Below are 23,807 nucleotides of genomic sequence, written 5' to 3' on the forward strand. Positions count from 1 at the left end.
TGTAAATATTTACATATGTATTATATAACACGATTATGTTTATAATTATATGTTATATTATATATTTAGTTGGGGTTTGGCTTATTGCTTTAGTTTACAGTATTCTTTTATTGTTCTTGGTAAAACTGCACCCCCCTCCAAAAAAATGACTTGGAACCACAATTCAACGTGCTACGTCACACTCGGAAGGCGTATACATTTCAGTGAACCCTTTTTAAAATTACATTTACATTTCATTTCAGTGGTTTAATACCTTTTATTTAAAAATAATAACAGAAGTATATGTAAATTTGATGACGGGTCATTAGTAAAAACACAGACATAATATTTGTATTGGAACAAAGTGGCCTCCAAGACATAAATAATACATGAAGTTTCTCTTACTCAGCCAGAATTGTTTTCATTACATACAAAGATGTGTTACATTATGATCATGTTTTAAAAGTCGGAAAAAGATTTTTAGATAGTCTCGCGCCCACAGATCAACGTTATCCATGACGTCCTGTACCAAGCTCTACTCAAATGAAAAAAAAACCTAAAACCACATCTATTTGTGTTTTTACTAAAAACACTAGCAAAATAACTTGCAATATCAAGAAAGCACATACATAAAAACAATTTTCACAGCACATTACAATATTGACAAAATATAGATACCATGTACATACACTGCAAAAACGGATGTGTTAAAAAACAACACACATCCCTGTGTTAATAGTATAATGACACATGCTGTGTATATTTCTACACACATAGTGTGCATTTTATTTAAAAAATACCCCTGGAAAGATTAACACAGTAAATGTGTTATCTCCTGAAGGGAGGGCGTAATTTTAAAACTAAAAATACTTTACATGGTAACACATTAATTGCTTAAAAACACACATTTGTGTGTTAAATTCTCTGACACAATTTGTGTGTTAAAATGGCTTGCACACATATTGTGTTAAATTTGACACAACTTGTGTTGTCCCTGAACACACTCCCTACATGTGTTAAAATTTGACACAACATGTGTCATTTTTAACACATCACTTTTTGCAGTGTACAAGAATTGTAGTCAAATTTACAAAATGTACAAATGCTAATGTTCTCTCAAATTTTTTTTTCAAATATTCTTATTGGCTGATCCCATTTCCCAGTAAAAATGTTACATTAGTCCTTTTCACAGTCTTCACTGGTAAATTACTGCCTGATTTCCATTAAGGTGCTTAAGCGTGAACATGACCTTGTACTTGTTTACTAACATTCGAGTAAGTTATGTCCATGGCTGTTGTTAATATGTCATATTTTAGGTCAAGGAACATCCAGGGCATATGGGTCACATACTGCGCCTATATGTACTATATAAAACAGCGGTGCCCAAACTGTGTCATTCCATTCTGATGTAGATGACCCGTTTACACTGTGATACTTATGCAAGTCAAAGAAACAGTTTAGTAGTTCACTTTAAAGTCATCTAATACAACATCATTGGGTCGAGTGCAACTGCATGGAAGCCAGCCTTTGCCACAAAAATGAAAAGAGCAACAAAAATATGGACCATGTGCATTCGGATACAAAGTTTGGCCATGTTTTTTGGTATGATGTGTGAATGGTATCTGTCCAGTAAAAAGACCTGTTAAAAGTTGCTTGTGTGAACAGCACATTTGTATTTTTACCATAAAAGTTGTTCTGGTAATTTAATTTACCAGCATTACTATTGCATATAAATCAATCTGGAAGAACAACAACATATTCCCCGGAGCAGTCCACATCTAGAAGAGAAAAAATGAGAAAGAACAGTTCATGCAAATCTGAGGACAGTTTTGGTCCTACATCATTCACGAGCATTAAAATCAGATGATGTGGTTATTTCAAATTGGCTGCTTCCATCTTATTTTTGACAGCTCATGTAAACATTGCATTACTGTCTATACTCCATTTCAATCATTACAATTCATACTCACTTTCATAGTCATTGTCCTCATCGGGCACTACTGGTTCTGCACATTGCTGAGGCTGTTCTTGGAATGTTTTTATTTTCAGTGAATGGCACAGGTGTGTTGCTAAACCTTGATTTCTCTGTTTATAATGCTTAATAAGTTCCCTCAATGATTTGAAAAACTTTTCTTCTACTCCCGAACTAGTCTGGTAAAACAAAAGGTAGGATGGCATTTTAATGACTTCTATTCGCATATTTATTGATTATTTGGTGGTAATTCAATCGATTTGATAGAACATATTAGAAGCAGTAAATTTGTCAGAACCAGGGTCTAAAATTAACCTATCATAAAAAAACAAATCATCCGAATATATGACCAAATATGAACACGTGTCGCAGTTCCGTGTTCAACATGCTTCCAGTGTTAATTTTGGACCCTGGTTCAGACCTGGTTTTAAAGAGGTGAAACTGAATGTGTATTGTTGAGTATGTCCCACCTGTAAAGTAAAGTATCCAGTGTGGGTTTGTAGGATCCTGTAAGTAAAAACCACTTTTTGTTTGCTGTAAAAAAAAAGATAAAATAAAATGAACACAAAGTTGTCATGTTAGGATATACAGTCCCATCAGCAAAAAACAATTTAACAAAATGTTGGTTTTCAGCATTAATCCTTGAGTTTACAAACAGATTTTTTTTTAAATGACATTTAAAGTAGTTATGAGCTGCTTACTCAAAATTGTTATGATCGGGATAAAAAGCGCTTTTTATTTGTTAAAATATAATGGAAATGCATTGGTGACGGTGCTGTCCTTTTTACAACGAGTCAAATGACATCGGTCAGCATTTTAAACTGCTCGTTTTAACAGCTTTTAAAAAGAGAACACAAAAACTACATGAATGCATGGCAACTTTTTTATTTTCGGCAGACACTTTTCTTGTAAAGTGACCTCCAAGAAAGTCCATGCATGTTATTAATCCTCTCTGCTATGTATTAGAAAGTTCAAAATAAATGTTTATGTGTTCTTTGTGTTCGATAAATTATCCAATTACAAATGTGCATATAGCATTGGATTGAAATAATAATGATTTTTATTAAGCATAGTCAAAGTCGATGTAGATAACTGAGAGACTGACACGCGTATGTTAGTGTCTATATGTACATTATTACTCTCTGACGTGCAAAAAAAACAAAAGAATGTATGCAAGTTATACATTTTTAAGGTTTTAAAATATTTTGCAGTGCTACCACTTTTGTGCACATTCTGTTCAAGATCACATATTTGCAGCTATATGTGTTTTGCTACAGGCCGCACGATAATATCTGCACTACAACCTATGCACACTGTTTATGTGGAAACCGTTATTTTTACCACTATCTCATTGGATCTTGATTACCCTTGTTTGGAAATGTACAACGGCTGCATGGTTCAGCCCTATATGCTAAAACTGTGGCGTACTACTACAAGTGCTCTTTCTTTCACGGCAATATGATAACAAGCAAAAACCTAAATGATTACTTAGGGTTGCAATAGAATACAATATCACCACAAGCTATAGAATACAGGAATAAATTAAAGGATGCACAGTCAGGTATATTTCTTGTGTGAAAACCTTTCAGCGTATTATAAAACTTACTACAACATAAAATGGCTACAGCAATGAATATCTTATATGTGGTTATTTTGTCAACCCGCCAGCTTCGTAGCTTCTGTCAGAGCTGGTTGTGGTGCGGAAGAAACAGAGTTTAAGACCATCTCGGTTCATTAATTAGTTTAATTCAAGACATTGTTTTGAATCAGATGGTATTGTTCCAGCTTGAGTTACAGGAAATGGAAAATACACATTTATAATAAAAATAATTAAAGCTATAGTAACCATAGTTTTTTGTTTAATTTGTCGTAAAAACAACAGTGACCACAAATTGCCTATATTTACTCCATTTTCCCACTTTAGTAGTATTTGTATTTAAACTATGGTCATACAAAATGTAATAAAAAAAATCACTCTTACTAAATCTTGGTTAATTGGAGAAAAACAGACTGCACCCAAATAAATACAAAACGTACACCTTTTTTGTAATATGTTTAACATATTAATATCTATATGACTCTTTCGAAATATATTCTTGATATATACATCCTTATTGAGTTAAAAGTCAGTGAGCACCTATAAAGTACAAAAAATATACTCACTACACACATAGGCAGAAAGCTCCCAGGATGGTCTCACTGTCACGGATGAGGTATGTCCCATCCTTTCCTTTCTTGCCCAGTAACTCCTCGCATCTCTGTTTGGTTAAGGGCCCATGATACGCCGGATGGTCCATGTTTCACATCGCACGAATGAGAAACTGTTGTCACTGCAGGTCACCGCTGTTTTTTGCACAAGGTAGCGAATCAATCGATTAAGCCGTCCGCAAGTCCACACATTTAACGGGTCTGCGGCTCAGTGGTGGGAATATTCCTTAAAGCCCACACTCAGAAATTATGATACACCGCCACTCTTACTTTTAGCATATTTTCCATCTCTGAATAACGACGCCAAACTTGAAACGCATGCCTACTAATTTCACACAGGAAGTCAGTTTGTGTGCGCGAGCGTTGGTCTGTCTGCTAGTGATGATGGTCAAAGGAAATGTGAACGTCATGTTTAGGTTTGCGACAAACATATGCACACCGCAATTGTTTACGTAAGGTTCTTGTGGATTTAAAATGACTTCTAATCGCCCTTTCCTTGCTAGTTAGACTGCAAAAGCGAGCTGCATTTAAGTCATTATTAGTTTCATTTTGCATAAATATTTCTATTTCATCTCTTCACCGCTGTAATGTCACATTCTCGGTGTGCTCATCATAAGTCATAGGTAAAAGCTGTACATCTCTGTGCTGGCAGTACTGAAGTGAAGAGTACCATCTGTCACCTGTCTAGAGAGGGCGGGGGTAATCGCCCAGGCCAACACATTTAAAACTCCAGTAGGAAAGCATGGAGGAGGATATAAGGATTGTTACTTCGGTTTAAGAAGATTAACTTTGTAGAAGTGTTCGCGCTCCGTCTGCAGGCTGTCCCACGGATCCAGTAATGCTAGTCGGTCTAATAATGATTAAAGCATCGTTATCTTGATTTAAATCGCTGTTATGATTTCGCCAAGAGTAACGATCGTCGCTGGATTGGCGTGGCCTGGATCGGTGTTGAATTGGCATCGTGCAGTTTTAACTCTGACACAAATATTAGGCTTTACATCGCGACATGAAGACTCGACCTACAGGCAACACCTCTAACGCCGATTGGATGGGCTCGCTATGCCCTGCGCTTACATCAATGCCGCTAAAGCACCTGGCTGTCCCCGGTGAGAGTGATTTGACCGAGTACGATAGTTTGTATTTGTTAGGGGTCCAATTAATGAATTAATTGATAAGTACTGGAATCCTACTATTTTATATACAAAGAGTTTGATTCCAAAATTTGATAACTCCGTTTTTAAAAAGTTTCAAAAATCACGTTTTTTTATTGTGCATTCCAATTAATACCAATCAAACTGCAGTTGGTTTGTTTTGATTTAAGCCGTAATAACTGGAAGAAAATACAGCTAATTTACACAACAAAACACGATAACATAATAAAAAACGTGATTTTGAACAAATTTAGTGGATCTCATTTTGGAACCAAACTCTTCATATGTTCTTCCTATTATGTTTTTGCCCACAATGTGTCTGGGCGTCCCACAGTTTAAACTTGGGAGGACGATGGGAAATGTCAACCGCAGCTCATGGAGAAGTCACGTGACATATTTTGGCTCTCTGTGGCACAATGTTAAACGCTCGATCTTTTATTAAACTCTAAAGCATAAATTAAAAAATGCATGTAAACTCTGTGTACAGATGTGGCCACTAAATCCTAATGTAATCGAGCTGGCTGCGATATTTTTTAATGCGTAGCTTGTCCGTGAAGCACGGCTCTGGGATCAGTAGGAAATGCTGTTCGATCTAAAAGCAGTGCGAGTTTGAGTCGCTTATAATGTGCATTTGAAAAAGCAACACCCGTCAAACATGATCATTATAAATATACCTTATTATCATAAAAATACCTGATGAGGCTTGAGGAACAGTGATAAAAAAATGTCCATAGGCATTTCCTAGATTCTAGAACGTGTTATGGTCTTCTTCTGCAGTGCGTATTTGAAGTTTCCGCACGAGAGCGCCCTCTGGCTTTCGGATGCAGCAGCATTTTCCCGTACTTCACTCAAAAGCTGTGCATAAATCACGTGATATTTATCGTCGGTTTATCGTGACAGCCCTAGTTTTAACATGTTTAAACAATAAAACAATGCAAGTTGGAGGGTGATGGGCATCTCTATTTTTATTAAAATAAAAGTACTTAAATTAATTTATGTAGTAATCCAGAACAAACCCTCGTTTGCTTTTCTTTCTCTGCTTTTCTCTTTTTTTTTTGCTTTTCTTACTCTTTTTGGCAATTGATGGAGGATGCCAAATATACCACATCACCACAAAAATATATTTTCTTCTTTTTTTCTGTGAATTAAATGCGACCTATTATGCTAAATTCATTTTTATGGTGTTTAAACAGAAATGTGTGTAAACAGCTGTCTTTTAGTCGTAAAATCGTAAAAATCACACATTCTTTTTAGTTTTGTGCCTTAAGTGACATCAAGTGAACATAAAGGTGTCCCACACCATGGGGTGGTTTCCCAGTCAGACTAGTCCTAGACTAAAATAAATGTAAGAGCTGTCCAAACTGAAAACAACTTGCACTGACATATCTTAAAATACCTTGTTGTCTCAAAAAGCACACAAGTAATGTTTTAGGAAGTAATGTTTACTAAAACTACTTAAATTTGCTAATTAAACTAAGGCCTAGTCCTGGTTTAAGCTAACCCCTGTCTGGGAAACCGCCCCCATGTGCGTGATGCCATCCGTGCATCTACGCATCTGTGTGTAGTTTAAGTTACACAATAGCTATGTATTTTTAACTATTGATATCTATTGGTAGCCTGAATTATGACGTTAACCAAACAGTGCTTGTGCCAATCTTAAAAACATATTTTATGCCATTATTTCCTAGTAGTACATACCAAAGTAACTTCCTGTTTCTTTCTGTTTTAGGGTCTCACGATTCTTTTAGCTTCTGGGTGGATGAGCAAGCTCCAGTCGGCCCAGACCAAAAGGCATATGTGAAACACCTGGCTGCAGTGTTCCGTTTTCTGGCCAAGAAGGTGATGAAAAAATGGTCCATGACCCAGAACCTTACCTTCAGAGAACAGCTTGAGGGTGGGATTCGCTATTTTGACCTACGTGTATCTTCCAAACCAGGAGAACCAGGCCATGAGATATACTTTATTCACGGGCTGTTTGGACACAAAGTACGCGACGGCCTTCGCGACATCAACAATTTTCTGAACGCACACAGGAAAGAGGTTGTTTTTCTGGACTTTAATCACCATTATGCCATGAGGGAGGAGCATCATCGCTACTTGATCAGCATGCTGAAGGAGTTGTTTGGCCACAAGCTCTGCAAGATTGACGTGGTGGAGGAAATCACTCTGAATTACCTGTGGGAGAACAGGTACCAGGTGAGATTAGGATGTGATTATGTGTAGATCTTACATATTTGGATGTCAGAATTGAGAATGAGCATCTTGGGCCACTGGCAGGGTACACCCTGGATGGCCAGTCCTTCGGAGGGCTACATAAACATATTCCTTTGTATCAATACATACTGTACATTTATGACATATAAATTCATTCTAGATTATTAGTTATTTTTTTGAACATGACACTCCCATATAGTGAGATGTCCTGATTTATTCTTTCATCTGTGAGAAGCTATTATGAAAGTTAGTGCCCTTTAGATGAAAGGAACTGTGACGTTAAAAGAATATTTACTGAGTAAAACTGTTGTTTGAAAATGTATTCAGGACTTGATCACAGCTATTAACAGTCATACCGAAACTGACCCAGAATGGCGCGTTGAAAAACATCTCCTAAAAATGAAACATTACTACTAATAAAAAAATTGTATAAAGATCTTTCCAATTAGGAGGACAAAAAGTTAAAAACATTCATGAGCTTGCTGAGATTCCGATGGACTCAGGAAAACACAAATCAGCGAATGTTAGATGTGTTTTTTATCTAAATATGTGACATGGGAATAAACATGTTTATGTATTTTTTCATAATACCAGACTAGGAGACTTCTGGCAGTGTCACACTGATGGCTATTTGGGGTGGCAACTTCTCTTTGTGTGTCTGTGTGCGGCACCAGAGAACAGATATCACAATAGGATTAATGTCTCACTTCCTCTCTAATAGTGACAGACGTGCACAAATGATAAAAGTTGAGTGCTAGGATCTTTTGTACCCTGTAGGGCTGTTTGTGGGCACCTTGAGAGATGATTCACGTGTTCTTCCTTTATACTAATAATAAGCATACCTGTAAAGGATGTTAAGGGAAACATGGAAACATGTACAGGTCACAGTTTAAAGTTCAATAAGTTGAGCATCCAGAAGTCCAGAATTTAGAAATGAAAGGCCCACTGAACTACCTTGAATTAGCTTTGTTCGACTTATTGATGTAATTTCCTCTGAAACAGGAAATTTGGGTGAGACATTTTGAGTGGCTCCTGCCCTAAAATAGCCATTAGTGAGACACGCACTAGATTCTGCAGATTCTAGAGTGCTTTTGATTGGTCAGAAAATGTTGATGAGAAGCTGAAGTGCTGAATGATGTCATCAATATTGTTGATTCATTTCGGCGAAAGTGAAAGACTGTTTTGTATGCTTATATCTTGTAATTGTGAATTTTGTGAATGTTTTGGATCACACTGGTTTATAGATATCCTTAAGGTCAACATATGCATACTAAAGGTCAGAATACTTCCATTTTGATTGTGTGGAGACTTTAAGCCTGTGTATCACCAACTGGATTCTGCTGTGAGAACTGTGAACAGTGTTTTTCTGTTAACCACATTTCTAGATTTGATCTAATGTTACTCTTAAAGCCCCACAAAAAACAAAACTCTCACACCCTGTTAGCATAGAAAACGTGCTCATTTAGCCTCTCAAGTTCGTGTTTGCTTTCCACAGGTCCTAGTGTTCTACCACCATCCATCTGCTGAGGGATGCCCTCTGATGTGGCCTGGTAGTAAAATTCCTGCTCCCTGGGCCAATACCACAGACACCAGCAAGCTCATCCAGTTCCTGGAGACCACGCTGGGTGAAAGAGCCCAGTATGGAAGCTTTCATGTGTCTCAGGCCATTCTAACACCACGTGTCAAGACTATAGCCAGAGGCCTAGTGCGGGGGCTACGAAACTACCTCGTGGAGAGGTGGGTGTTAGATTATTTTCTTCTATAAAAGCTGTTGTTTAGAAGACTTTTAGACCTGTATGTGCTATATCTGGGTAAAGTTTTGAAAAGCAAATGTATAAATAATGAACCACTAGGTGGCAGATTTGTTTCAGATAGAGGTTCTTGGTCTCATTGGCCTTTCCCTTCCATATTTGAGAGACCCCCCCTTCCAAATATAGATGGGATGTTTAGGACACACATAGTGTATCACAGTATCTATCACAGTAGTTGCTCATGAAATGTCAATGATAGGATATAAAACTATTCTTAATGTAATCCAAACAAATTGAGTCATCTTCAATAAATCACATTAATGAGAGAAGCTCCTTTTTACTAATTCACCCTTGAGCTGCGCTAACTCGCAAAGAATTATGTGGTTTATTTTTATCATGCAGACACACGCGGTTCAAGTGTGAGAATGTGTAAGTAATCTAAAACTTGGTAACACTTCAGTATAGGTTTATACTGTTTATTAGTACATATAAAGCACATAATTCTGCATGACCATACTCTACATCCCTAATCCTACCCAATACCTAAACCTAACAACTACCGTACTAACAATTAATAAGCAACGAATTAAGAGTTTATCGGGGGAAAAGTCGTAGTTAATGTTTTTTTAATAGCGAGAATTGCCCCCTATGCTGAAGTGTGACCTAAAACTTTAACTAATATAAAAAAGGAAAGGAATAAAATAGGTACTTATTTACTTAAATCTAGTATATACTGCAGAATTAAAGGGATAGTTCATTCATAAATTAAAAGTCTGTCATCATTTACTCACCCTCAGGTTGTTTCAAACCTGTATAAATGTCTTTGTTTCAATGAACACAGAGAAAGATATTTTTAAGATTGTTAGATGATGTCCCAGAACTGAAAATGACTAACATTCTTCCAAATATCTTTCGCTGTGTTCATCGGAACAAAGTCATCTATACAGGTATGAAATTACAGAAGGGTGAGTAAATGATGACAGAATTGTCATTTTTGGGTGAACTATCCCTTTAATAATAATTTGTGGTGTGTCTAAGCGGACATCCTACTAAGAATGCCGTATCGGAGGAAGCCGTTTAATTCCGCCCGAGTGTGGAAATGGGATTGTTTATTATTCCAGGCTAAACGCAGTCTGAGCGTCTCATTTCCTGGTTTTGTCTAGGGCGCTGTTATGGATGACTGTGTGGAGGTTATTTCTAGTCACAGCTGATTCTGCTTAAACTAACACATGCTAATAGTTTAACAGTTTGTTGCAGATGTGTGAAGTGATCATTTTGTCAAGTGCATGACTGTACATTTACATTTTGTGCATTTGTCAGATTTTTCTATTTTGCATGCTATACATTTTGCATTTTCTGGGAATCAAACCAATGATCGTGTGAGATTGCTTTCCGTTAGACAGTAATGCATAGGAGAAAGTGGCACCGGTTGCAGGTCAGACTCAAAACTTCAGCACCTCCACATGAGCAATGTGTCAAGGTCGTGTGTGCCAACCACTGCACCAATGATGTTGTTTTTGATTGTGTATAATGCTCTACTTCTGTCACAGGAACCTTCCAACTATAATGATGTGGGTGGAGGCGCAGAAGCCCGGCGTTAATGGAGTCAATATCATCACCTCAGACTTTGTAGAGCTTGTGGACTTTGCCAACACAGTCATTAGACTAAATAATCTCCTCCTTCAGGATCGGAAAGGCACAGGATATTCTCCGTGACCTTAAAGCATCGGTCCTATTGGATTATCAACAAAGGCTGAAGGTGTGATGGCCATCAAGACCAGCAATCACACACAACATTATGGGATATGTAAATACTTTCAAGATCACTATCGACTGTATGCTAAATATGGAGAAGCTGATACCTTTGACCATATGGGCTCCAAATGTATAGTTTATTTTTAGCTACACAGCCTTTAGTGCCATCAGACTGACACCAGTGAGCTGCTAATATCGGTGGAAATTCAAAAAATGATAGTTCTGTTATCTTCTTTAGCAAATACGTCTGCATTTAAATGTGTTTGCTTGTAATTATTTATTGTTATTTATTACATTTTAAAGTATGTTTTAATAAACATTAAAGTTTATTTTGTGATACAGAATATGTTATACGGTTAAGCCGGTTTACAGTCCAAGAAAAAACATGGTCACTTTGTCTTATGTTAGCTTAGGGGTTTCACGTGTTTTCATGGAAAACCTGGAAATATCAGGGAATTTTACTTGTGTTTTCGAGGCCTAAAAATTTCTCAAGAAAAGGAAATAATTCATTTGAGTTGGGATTTCTTTGATAAAAAGTCCATATTAGTGATCCAGTAAATTGAATGTTTTAACAATGGCTATTGTTGCTTTCCTCGTGTGACCCCGGGCCCGGAGTGTCCGGTCTTTGTGTTTTTTCTCAGTGGAAGAAGTGGACCACAGTGAAGCTCTTTTTGACAGCTGGTCTGAACAATAAATAGTTTCTATACTTTGTGTTTACTCCTGTCCGAACTTTAAAAAAAATGATATGACCAATACTAAAATGTATATATGTAATAACAAACATATTTTTTATCTATATATTAAAAATTACAGATTCACATTATGCTAACAAGAAATGGGAGGAGTGTATTTGTCGTGGAAATTACGTAAGACACCATTTTGTTCTTTGGGATGAAATATGACCAGGTCGTGGTGTTTTGTGTAATTCACCCCAAATAGGCCAAAAAGGTTTTGAATGAGAATTCTTTTTTATTATTCATAGTCTTTTGCTTTTCAGGACTAAACATGCCTTTACCAGTATTCACAAAAACAATGTGACGTATACATCAAGAGGATGTGCATATGCATGCAGAGTGCTAGAAAATTCTTTCAGGCCTTCCGTTGTGTGACGTTCATTCTGATGGCAGTTTTCGGGGGGTCTTTGGGATGGGAAAAGCATCAGATAATGATCAAGACCATGTGAAAGAATCTACACACAGCATTTGCAACAAATGAAGACATAATTATGCGCACAAAGCACAAAACGAGGTATGTATAAGAGATTTAATCTACACAGCTGTTCTCTTTCTCCCTGTGTTAAATATATTTTGTTCTGTAGACTCCCTGCTTTCACAAAGCAAGACTTTTACTTGTAGTTCACAGTGTAGCAGCCCTTAAAACAGAAAGACAGAAGTCCTAAAATCTTCAAACACAAGTGAAACACAAATCCTTTCTTACAAATAGATCTAAAGTGTACAATTTAATCTTATGTTCTCTCCATGAAAATTGTGCCAGTGGTTTTTTAAAGACCTTAATAGCCAAATTCCTTCTCTCCATGCCTTCTTTCACACCCTGAGCTCTCCCGTTCTACACTCCCACACTTCTTCTCATTGTGTGTGCAGCCAAGGTTTCAGATTCTGAAAGAATGTTAGGGGTTGTTTGTTCATGTCGCCAAAAATGCAGTAGCTTACAGTATATAGAGGGACAGTAGCTGCCCTGTAATTACTCACCGTTGTGGCCTTGTGGGTATGGACTGCTAGAGAGGACATCTGTCAGTGTTTCTTTCCTCTGACTTGCATGATGCTCGAAGCTTCTGTCTCATTTGAGGTTCCTGCTGGGTTCTCCTGGTCTCCGGGCAGAGCAGGCTGTGGGCAGCATAGTCCACTCCAGGGCCACTGGGAATCTGAAAGCTCTTCCAAAGTCATCCTGCTCTCCATTCTTTTTGTTTGTACAGCTCATTTGCAGCTTAGTAGAGGGTAATGATGCAATTCTAAAGCGGTTTTTAGACAAACAAATATGGATGCAAGAAGCAGGTGATTGCACACTGCTAGTGTCATGCCAACTAAGTGTGTGCATGGATTTGTGTTCTGCGATGAAGTAAACTTCACGAGCGTGCGCTGCAGCATCCTGTTTACCAAAAGAACTCAACCACACCTCTAATCAAAAACTGGATGCATGCAGCGGTGGTGAGTGAAAGTGCAGGAAACTCAAACTGTGCATGATGGTGTATGTATGTTGATGAACCATTGCCATTGACTTTTATCCAGCTGGTTGTTTTTGTTGCTTTTTATGTTTAGTTATTCTGTTTTTTATTATATTTTAGAGTGTCTAGCAGGAGAATATTCAAACAATGTCTTATTAGGCAAATATAAACCAATCCCTGTTACTTTTAGTCATTAAGTATATCGAACAGGGGGTATGAACAATTGGGAAAGTAGGCTATTTGGTTGGGGGATCTTTGCCCTGCTTAAAATCAATGCAAATTCTAATGGTTTCCATTACAAAACCGTTATGAACCATCAGATGTTCAATATTAAAACCAACATCTCTTTAAAACGTTCTTACACATTTTCAGGGCCTTGTTCAAGTAGGTTCAAGTAACCCAACGCATTACCAGCAGGGTAACTCAGACACAATGTTTGTTTCCAAAATTCTTATCAGAACCATTAAATCTCTTCATATTTCTGTAATGCTTTTTGTAGTTTTTCCCAGCAGGGTGTGAAGTAACGATGACAAATTAAGAATGATTTAAACGTGTCTCGTGATTTAGTGCATATGTCACTCCTATCCTACTCCTAACCGTTTTAATGTAGGCGTCAGCTATAGTTGGTTTTGTTCTCCACGCGCCGGCGGCTCCAGTGCGCATGCGTGCGTCAGAGTGATGTCCCGTTCCAGCTGTGGCGCATTCCACAGCACAGCGGAGTCGCGCGCTGGCCAAGTGCGACAGGACAGCGCCGTTACTCCCCGAAGATCCACAGGAATTGTTTCTTGTCCCTCATTTGAATTTAACTTAATGTAACTTTCAGCTAAAACTTTCTAGGCATAAAAGAAAGAAACTATTTTGTACTTTAGGAAGCGCACAGGATCTGAAGGGGAGAGCTTCGCACCTTTAGAAAGTTTCTCAGGAACTGCTATTGAAAATGACAGAATTCGTCTCGGCAATGGTGAGACTTTTTATACTCTTGTTAAAGAATGTCAATATTTAATATGTTTATTTAGATTTGGAATAAATAGAAACTTAGCAGATCTGATTTTTTTCTTTGTTTTTTATTGTCTGTTATGTTTAATGTCGAATTTACGGATAATTACTTTGATCGATAATGAGTAGGCTATAAAATACTGGCTTGGTCACACTTGCTATGTAAATTCATTAGCTTAATTATTAAGTCTTGGCGCAGGTTTTGGCATGACGGTATGTGTTATGACTGTCGAATTCGTCATGGGCATTGAATCATGACTCTGATGCTCTGGACTGAGAGATAGACATCATAAAATAAACATAAAAGATCACACACAATAAGAAGGACTTGGATGAAAATAGTTGCTCAGGAACTCTCTAACAATGAATCAACACCAAACAGAGCAAACAATATAGACTAGTTTGTTTGACTTACTATGCCACAGAAAAATGTAAATAAAAATATATTTACCCTCTTCGCAAAAAAACAACAGCATTAAAAGTGAGTGCGACGTGACTGCTCATAGCAATTTTATGACACAACAGGTAGTAAACCAAGTCTGCATGACACCATCAAACCAGATGTTGATATTGTCTCTCCATGACACATAATTGTAATAGATTATATAGATGTGCACATAAGACCAGCAATTATTGCATGAGTCACTGAGAGAGGATTAAAGGAAGATAGCATGTCGTCAGAGACGGACACTGATGTGCCAACAATGAGAGAGGAGATAGGATAGGTGCTATATTGAAGCAGATGCTGTGGATCCAAAACACTGGACCTCATCACTCAACACACAATCAGACTCAGGTGTGAAACTCAACCAACTATGACTCATGAGCTCTCACTGGAACAAAAACACCAAAGACGTACTACAGTCAGTAAAGAATGAAAAAGAGGTAACACCGGACCATAGATTCTTTAGTATGTATTATAGTGACCTTTTACGTAAAATACTAAACGTACAATAGTAATTTTCATTCCAAAGCGCTGGTAAAATTACGTTACGTAAGTTTTCATGGTCTAATGTGGATTTCCTTATGGTTCTTATTCCTGCAGCAGATCCAGCTGTAACAACATTCCTCAGTCTTTCATTTGTTAACATTGGAATTTGGGGCTAATGATTCCAGAGCTCTTAAAATGTTTTTTTAGACAGCTGCGAAATCATGCATTATAACGATCCAGGGAATTATTAATTCAACACATTAGGTCTTTAATTAAAATACAAAATAAACACAAGGCACCTTTGCCCCATGGCAACAAATTGCTGTCGTAATTGCGGTCTCTATTGCTATTTTTAAACAGATCAGATCCTTATAATTCAGCCGAACGATTTTCAGTGGCCTAAGTGTAGAGTCTAAACCGAAAAAAGGGATGAAACTCAGAACAGAGGCTGGTCAGTCTACCTAAAAGATCTTGTGTCCAGAGGAAGCAAGAGACTGTTTCAACCCTTCATAAATGAGCTGCATGCCATGGAGGGAACCCCATATTAATATGAGATCCAGTCACAATGAGATCATTGTCACATGTTTGGATTAAATAAGCAGTGCTGCTTTGCCACCTTTGAGAGGTCAGATGAGCTTTCTATGCTGCTATTGTTGAGTAGAAGAGATTGACCTTCCAAGAATGACTCCACCAAAATGCTATAGCATCTCTTTAACATGACACCATGATTCAAAGCCTGCACAAAGCATTTTATTTTAAAAGTCAAAATTAATGTCTTAAACATTAATTAAATTATAGCTAATAACGATGCGGTTTTAAAAAAACGTTGGAAGAAGACAGTGTGAGTGTTTTATTCCGCTCTGTTCATGGTCCATATGTAGGGAAGAAGATGAACCCAGCCATCACAACCAGGATCAGTCTACGCCAAATGCATTTGTAAATGACCTAGAAAGCGAGCATGTTTGGGCCAGTGTTTGTGTGAGATCTGATGTGGGTAAGGAATGAAAACAGGGGGGAGGCCGTTTCCCTTTTTTAAATCTCCCATCCGTCCACTAAAACGCTAACCCTTTGTGGGGCTGTCATCACCCGTCCTGCGTCGCTGGGTGACTTGATATGTGTGATATGAATGTTCAATGCACACCTCTTCCATCGGCATTACAGCTGAGCTGATGTAGTCTAATGACCTCCCACATCAAGTCTTGTGAAAAGCAGAAGGACTCAAAAGCCCTTTGTCAAATTCTGGCCTGGTCGGTTCTTTCTGTCTTCTCATAAAGATTCACTTGAAAAATGTATTTTTCCTTGTGTTGACATATTTCCGATTGAAACAGGAAGTTCTGGCAGGACGCATTTAAGTTTTTTTAAATAGGCTTTAGATTAATATAGTTATTTTGCTATACTCTTAAAAGTAAAGGTGCTTCAAAAGGTTCTTCGATGCCATAGCATGGAATAACCTTGTTTTGTCTAAATGGTTCCATAAAGAACCTTTACCATCCAAAGAACCTTTCTGTTTCACAAAAGGTTAAATTTGCGGCGAAAAAAGTTCTTCCGATTATTAAAAGGTGAAAAAGAGATGGTTCTTTAAAGAATCTTTGACTGAAAGGTTCTTTGTGGAACCAAAAATGGTTCTTCAATGGAATTGTCCTCATTTTCCAGCTAACAAACACATTTTAAGTTTTGCTAACATAACAGGTTAAGATAAGAAAACATTATTCACGGATGTTTTTAATGTTCTATACTGGGAATGTTCTCAGGACTTTTAGAAGAATAGAGTTTTTATAATTGTCTTTCACGAAGACAATGTTTATAAAATGTTGTTTTAACATTATTGCGAGAACATTTTTGATAAGTTTGAGACAACATTTAGAGCCTTTTATTAGCCAAAGTCCTGAGAACTTTATTTGTTAGGAATTTTCCACCAGTGAAAAGTAAAGTCCATACATTCTCTATACTGTTTATCTCTATATATGGGGTTGTGTGGGGGTAGGAAAATTAAATTGTTCTCATAAAATATTAGCTAAAAGTAACCTGTGTCGACATTTAGGATTGCAATAGCGTGTGCCTTAAAGCTAACAGTCATGGTCCAAGTTTTGATTTTATTTAAACTTCTTTAAGACTCTTTTTAGACTCTTTGATTCTCGCTCTCCTTTTTTTCTCTCTAGCCATTTTTTTCTTTCTTTCATCTTTATGGGCTCATAAAACTAATTCTGTTTTCAAGTTAACACTCTTTGCCTTTTCCTCCCCCAAACAATCTTTTGATACCTTTCCCGCATGTAAAAAAACCACAGTGCTTATCAAGAGTTTATCCTCTTTCTTTGTTTGCTGTATAGATGTCTGAACAAGCCCAAACTATACAATTTTGTAAGTGTAAGCAGCAAGTCTGCCCTCATACCCAGAGTTACCCATAAGAGCGGATTGGAAAGAAAAGTGCCTGAGTGGATGGTATTCTCTTCCTGGGGTGACATACCCAGGTAGATCTCAAAAGCATATCATTGAAACATACCTGCTGGAACACGCCAGTCCTGTCAGCAAGGAGGTCAGTTTGAGGTGAAGAAGGGGTTTATGGTTCATGTGCAGTTGGCTGAGCTATAAATGGGTCATGTTAAAGTGCCCCATTGGGTAGAATATGTATATTTGTAAATAATAACAACATATTTGGTCAATTATACATTATGTTTTGAAATAAGATGTTTTTTAGGGCACTGAATGCATTTTTCTATATAAATTGTTCCTGTTTTGTTGTAATATAGTCTCATCATGGTTATGGGTGCACTCTGATTGGAAACTGACTTGTGGATCGGAAAAGGGTATGGAACAGGAGTGACTTCATTCAGGAAGGGCTTTTTGTATCTGAGGAAATGGAAACGCTGTGAGTCGGCAATGATCACATGATCACAAGCGACAGTTGACTTTCAGAATTACCTTTTTGTATATACTCTACAAAAAGGTAATTCTGAAAAAGGTTGAATGAAAAGGATTTGTTTGCATTAGCAGGTTGATATTTTTGTTTTAATGCAATGAAAGTAGATTTTATGTGCCTTTGATGTCCAAAAGTGTTTTGGGGCCTCTGTATATGGGTGTGTTGGGTTGGCTGCAATGTATTTGGGGCCCTCTCTGTGGTAACTGCTAACTTTGGGGTGGTTGGACCAAAGCAAGCGACATTTCATCTCCCCTACATCTCCCCTGGCATGGCATGCCAAACACTCCCAAAGATTCGTGGGAAATTGTAGCATGGAACATTCCCGCCTTCTCCTCCCTCTCTCTACTTTTCTCCTTTGGAATAGTTTTCACACACATTCCAACCTATGTTACGCGTGGCTGGTAGATTAGAGAGTGTGAGTTGATCACTCTGATGTTTATGGCCCTCAGGGTCATGTTTGTGAGTGTCTATGTGGCCACTCTTGTTACTGGAGTATCATTCAACAAAATACTCTTTTGATCTGATTTCACTCTGTTTTTTCACTCGTGTTAAGACTAGAAATGATATATCCGACAGTTTGTGAATATGGGCTTCATGTGATATAAACCTTTGACAGGTTACAGTAAATATCTGGGAGACTTTTTCTAAACACTTTGCAGAAGCAGTGGCTGAAACTTTTTCGTGTGTTCCTCAGTACTTCTATCTGCGTCATTTTTATGTGAATATGAAATCAAATTTCTGCCATAATTAATTTACGCTTATTCCCTTCTGAATCTGCATAATACTCACTTGATTTAGATCATATGACATGATATTTTGGTGCCTTAAAGGAATAGTTCACCTTGGGAAAATTCTGTCATTATTTACACGCACTCTGTCATTTCAAACCTGTATGACCTTCTTTCTTTTGCAGAACACGAAAGAAGATATTTTGAAAAACGCTGGTAACATAAAAGTCAAACATTTTTCAAAATATCTTCTTTTGTGTTTTGCAGAAGAAAGAAAATCACACAGGGTTAAAATGACAACCGGGTGAGTAAACGATGACAGAATTTTCATTTTGAAGGTGAACTATTCCTTTAAAAATCTATACTTAATGATTTGTTTCATTCATTTTTATACAGTATATGTTACATTTCCGAGTACGTAAAGGTCCATGATAAATGTATTTATTGTCACATAATGTGTATGTTTCAATATGTCTGCTTTGTTCCTCTTGTGTGGTACAGGACACAGAGACAAACTGCCCACCTAATGTCCTCAAACCAGAGTCAGATCAAAGTCTTGATTCTCCTAAGGTGACTGCACCTTTCGTTCAGCTTTTGTTTTTTGCCTTAAAGGGATACGTCACCCAAAAATGAAAATCCTATCATCATTTACTCACCTTCGAGTTGTTCCAAATCTGTATAAATTTCTTTGTTCTGATGAACACAAGGAAAGATATTTGGAAGAATTCTTATAGACAGATTTTGCCCCCCATTGACTCCCATAGTAGGAAAAAATACAATGGTAGTCAAAAGTGCCCCAGAACTGTTTGCTGTCCTACATTCTTCAAAATATCTTCTTTTGTGTTCAACAGTAATTTTTCCTACTATGGGAGTCAATGGGGGGGGGCAAAATCTGTCTGGTTATAAACATTCTTCCAAATATCTTCCTCTGTGTTCATCAGAACAAAGAAATTTATACAGATTTGGAACGACTCGAAAGTGAGTAAACGATGACAGAATTGTCATTTTTGGGTGAAGTATCCCTTCAACTGATTATTGATAAAAAAAATGCTCAGAACCTTCTGTTGCTTCAGAGCCCGCCTCTGGATTTGATCGACACGGGAAAAGCTCTGAAGGTACAAACAACCGCCCCTCACCTGGTCAGCCTTGGTAGCGGAAGACTCAGTGTTGCCATTACACTGTTACCTTTGAAGGAGGGTAAGTGCTCTTTTCTGCCTCTTTGTCTTTGTCTATCTTCATGGGCCCAGTTGCATAAACTTAGCCGATAAGTTAAGACTGTGTCTTAACAACTAGTCTCCCTAACTAGCAATTAGTTTGGACTAATCAGTCTTACTTTTTATATTTCAATTAGCCCTATCTTTTATCTAACTGATTTAAAGAAGTTATGACTCTCGAACAAATAAATGAGATGACTAACTTCTAAGACTAGTCTAATCCCTTTATGCAACCGGCCCCTGATCTCTCTTCCTCACACACAAAAACCCAGATAGCTACGAACAAGCCTGTGCACAAAGAATCAACCCTCTATCTTTGTGGATCTGTCTATGTGTGTGCCTTCATGAACAGTGGATGCGTGTTGAGTCTATTGTTAGAGCTGATTTGGGCCTTATGCCTGCAGAGGTTGAATGCAGGTTGACTGAGGATGTTATAAAGAAAGAGGACAGAAGGAGGAGGATTTTGTGGTGTAAACATTCCAAAGACCGGAACCCATGTGTGTGGCTTTAATCTTTACCTTTAAGGAATAGTGCACCACAAAAGAAACAAGAGCCTTGTGTCATTGCAAACCCATATTTTGTCATTTATCATCAGAAGACAAAAGAAGCATTTTAAAAAACACAGCAACAGTTCATAGACAGTTTGTAGACAGACCACGGCTGTCAAGCTACGAAAAAAAAAACATAAAATTGGAGTTTCAAATCTCAGATGTGGTGTTTATTATTTTAAAGGGGTAGTTCAGCCACAAATGAAAATTCTGTCATCATTTACTCACCCTCTCGTCAAACCTGTAGGACTTTCTTTCTTCTGCAAAACACACAAAAAAGTTATTTTGAAGAATGTTGGTAACCGGTCGATGGCTGTTCGGAGGTGCATGTTCACTTCTATATGTACACAAAACCAATGCAAGTGAATGGGTTCTGCCATTGTTTGGCCAATTTTTTTGGTGAACTATCCCTTTAATGATGAACAACATTTATAAGTGTGTTTTCATTTTAAAGTAAACACGTGTATTATTAGGTATTATCAGTGCTGTAGTACTTGAGTCCGGTCGCAGACATTTTTCTGTAGTCTCGGACTTGTCTTGGACTCGTTGAGTCCGATGATTATTTTCTCCTTCCAAACAAAACAATTGATGAAGCATGCTTGTCGTGATCTGAAAACAGGTGATCCGAAAACTGATGCAACCGATTCTTGACTCGAAATCGAGAGCTGCTCGTGCTCATCAGTTTCGTCCAAATTAAACCGAAAGTTTTCCTGACACACTTAAACATCAACACTCATCATTCAAACCTCATCAATAGTGAGTATCATCAAACTAATTCAGATAAACAGATCAACAGCAATGCATGCTGGGAGTCATGAATGAGTTTTGTACTATGATGTCACCCAGTATGAATTGCAGCATGAAACTTTCTTTTGTTGATTGTCACTACAGTTGAGTTTCACACACTTATTCTTGATGTCTGATTGATTCAGCAATTGAAAGTTTTTTTTTATTTTTCTGTCAATTGGCAGCCCAGCCTGTGATTGTTACACTAAAATAAAAAGACTCAAAATCTGAAGATGAACTTCGGCTTTGTGACTTTGGTGAAATTACTGTACTAAAGTAAATAAAATGACCTAATTCGATCCGCTTTTTGATCATTACAAATAAAGCATGTGATCTTGAAGAGGATTCTTTTTTTCTGTCTCATTTGGACATGGACTTGACTTGGACTCGAACCTCTTCTTCAGACTCTGTCTTGACTCGGTCTCGACTAGTCCTGGTCTTGGACTCGACAAAGGTGGACTTGACTACAGCCCTGGGTATTATAGGTTTTAGGTTTGTTGAAATGACACGTTAAATCTACACACATACACACACAATTTCCTCCCTTTCTCGCCCCTCTTATCATGTCACCGTGGTGACATTGGAATGCAATCTGAGAATGGGGCAGGATGTGCACAGTGATAGGACAAGAAGTCAAGCTAACTTCCTGCTAGTGGTGCCAAGTAGTAAAGCCACACAAGTATTACAGTAACAATTCAATTTAAAGGTCCAGTATTTGAAATTTAGGGGCATCTAGTGGCGAGGTTGGGAATTGCAACCAACAGCTCATTCCACCCCCCCCATTCGATGCACTATGCAGCTGATGCAGGACTAAGGTGTCGTCACATTTTAGCTTCTTTGCCGAAGGAGCACTTCGTCCGTTTATGGCTACTGTAGAAACAACATGGTGAATTCCATGCAAGGGGACCTGCGGTGTATGTAGATAGCTCTAAATAGCTCATTCTAAGGTAATAAAAATATAACTATGTGAGGTCTTTATACACCTCTAAAGACATAGTTATATCATACTGAATTTCTGTCAATAAATCCTCCAAAACATTACACACAGCAATTAAAACAGTGTTATTGTAGAAATAAGTGAGCCAGAAGAAGTCAGAGCAGAATGGAAATGTTAAACATAAGTGTATAACCATACACTGAACACTGAAAAATGTTTTTATATGTCCTAAAAGCAATAAAAACACAAAAGGAAACTAATCATGTGGTTATCATAATTCATGCATGAAACGGTTAACATTGCCTGTTTATCACTAACCACTCCGAAATCTTATTTAAAATCCCCCAGGCAGTAAAGACGTAAAGCCCCGCAGTTGTTCAGGATTCATTAGCATTGAATGCACTTGTCAGCTGTACCAACAGCAGCACAATATGTAGAGATAAACTGATTTAAACATAGTAAAACATCCCACAGGCATATGTAGTCTGCCATTTCTTAGGCCTGTTTCACACCAGCAATGCATAAACGTGACACAACAGTTGAATTCAAACTTTTAACAGATGAGTTTACACTTTTTGTTACATAACATATCTGCGACGAAATACAGACAATAAAGTGATTTCTGAGTTAACTGTAAACTGTAAAGCATAAAAAGAACAATTATATTACATGAATTTGTGTTTTGGTTGTCGTGTGAAAAAGGTCTTACAGCCAAATTCAAATTAGCTTCCAAACGCTTAATATTTGATCACTTTGTGTTGAAGGAGTGACATGCATTGGCCGTGATGATGCTCCTGTACCTCAGGACATCACTATCGAGGGACCTGGAATTGAGGCGGAACACTGCAAAATCGAGAACAAAGGTGGGATCGTCACTCTTGACCCCTGCGGACACCTGTGTTCACTCGATGGCGTTCCTGTCACCAGACCCACACGACTTACACAAGGTAACCACACCATGAGCTCAGAAGGAGACCTTGATGTTTCTCACATAAACACATTGCAGATTAAAAATATTATTGTGTAGTATTTGGTTGCATTTGGTGAAGTTTGTGCTATCCGTCTATTAAAAAACTAGGTGATAATAAAGCGTCAAGTGGTAGAGGTTTGTGAGAATGAAGTGTGTTATGTACTGGAAATACATACGCTAGTATCTTTTTCCTGCAGGATTTTGGTTTCGGATGTCACGCGGAGTTTAATTGGTGTGGTTTTGGATCTTTATTCAACGTGATGCTGTGACTCAAAGATTCCACTAGCGGTAGAGTGAGCGTTGACTGAATTTCTGCCCCAAGATTGTATTTCCCATAATGCCTGCATTCTTTAACCCCACCGTGTTCCTCAACAAACCATCAATCATTTTCTTTGCTTATTCGCGAGTGTTCTCGGATACACATTAACCAGACTTATTTATTCTGACACTATTCAGACATGAACTGCAAATATTGACTGCGTGAAAGGGATTTAGATGTGTCAACAGAGAGCAACTTTCTTTTAGTTTTTAAGGCTTTGTGAACGACTTCTCAGAGCTCCAGAGACAC

The 23,807-nt window shown here is 37.7% G+C and overlaps 3 protein-coding genes across 6 annotated transcripts in view; 2 read left to right on the forward strand and 1 right to left on the reverse strand.

Moving 5' to 3' along the window:
* Positions 1-225: 225 nt before the first annotated feature.
* Positions 226-6,966, reverse strand: si:ch73-264p11.1 (uncharacterized protein LOC100000923 homolog). The gene is made up of 4 exons (XM_057322724.1): positions 4,115-6,966; positions 2,422-2,485; positions 1,950-2,130; positions 226-1,757 (listed from the first exon to the last, which is right to left on the reverse strand). Exons 1-4 carry the CDS (start codon positions 4,246-4,248, stop codon positions 1,714-1,716), a joined length of 423 nt encoding a protein of 140 aa, XP_057178707.1. The 5' UTR covers positions 4,249-6,966; the 3' UTR covers positions 226-1,713.
* Positions 5,166-11,255, forward strand: plcxd2 (phosphatidylinositol-specific phospholipase C, X domain containing 2). The gene is made up of 4 exons (XM_057322725.1): positions 5,166-5,265; positions 7,040-7,506; positions 9,020-9,261; positions 10,826-11,255. Exons 1-4 carry the CDS (start codon positions 5,166-5,168, stop codon positions 10,989-10,991), a joined length of 975 nt encoding a protein of 324 aa, XP_057178708.1. The 3' UTR covers positions 10,992-11,255.
* Positions 11,256-13,914: 2,659 nt separating this feature from the next.
* The window catches only part of phldb2b (pleckstrin homology-like domain, family B, member 2b), a 39,256-nt gene continuing 29,363 nt past the window's right edge, over positions 13,915-23,807 (forward strand). For all 4 annotated transcript variants that reach the window (XM_057323064.1, XM_057323065.1, XM_057323066.1 and 1 more), the window contains exons 1-4: positions 13,915-14,173; positions 19,286-19,354; positions 19,858-19,981; positions 23,034-23,216. In XM_057323064.1, coding sequence (XP_057179047.1) covers positions 14,150-14,173; positions 19,286-19,354; positions 19,858-19,981; positions 23,034-23,216 — 400 coding nt within the window. In that variant the 5' untranslated portion in view covers positions 13,915-14,149. The remainder of the gene's footprint in view (positions 14,174-19,285; positions 19,355-19,857; positions 19,982-23,033; positions 23,217-23,807) is intronic.

Source organism: Triplophysa rosa, linkage group LG23, assembly GCF_024868665.1.
Source record: "Triplophysa rosa linkage group LG23, Trosa_1v2, whole genome shotgun sequence".
NCBI lineage: Eukaryota > Metazoa > Chordata > Actinopteri > Cypriniformes > Nemacheilidae > Triplophysa > Triplophysa rosa.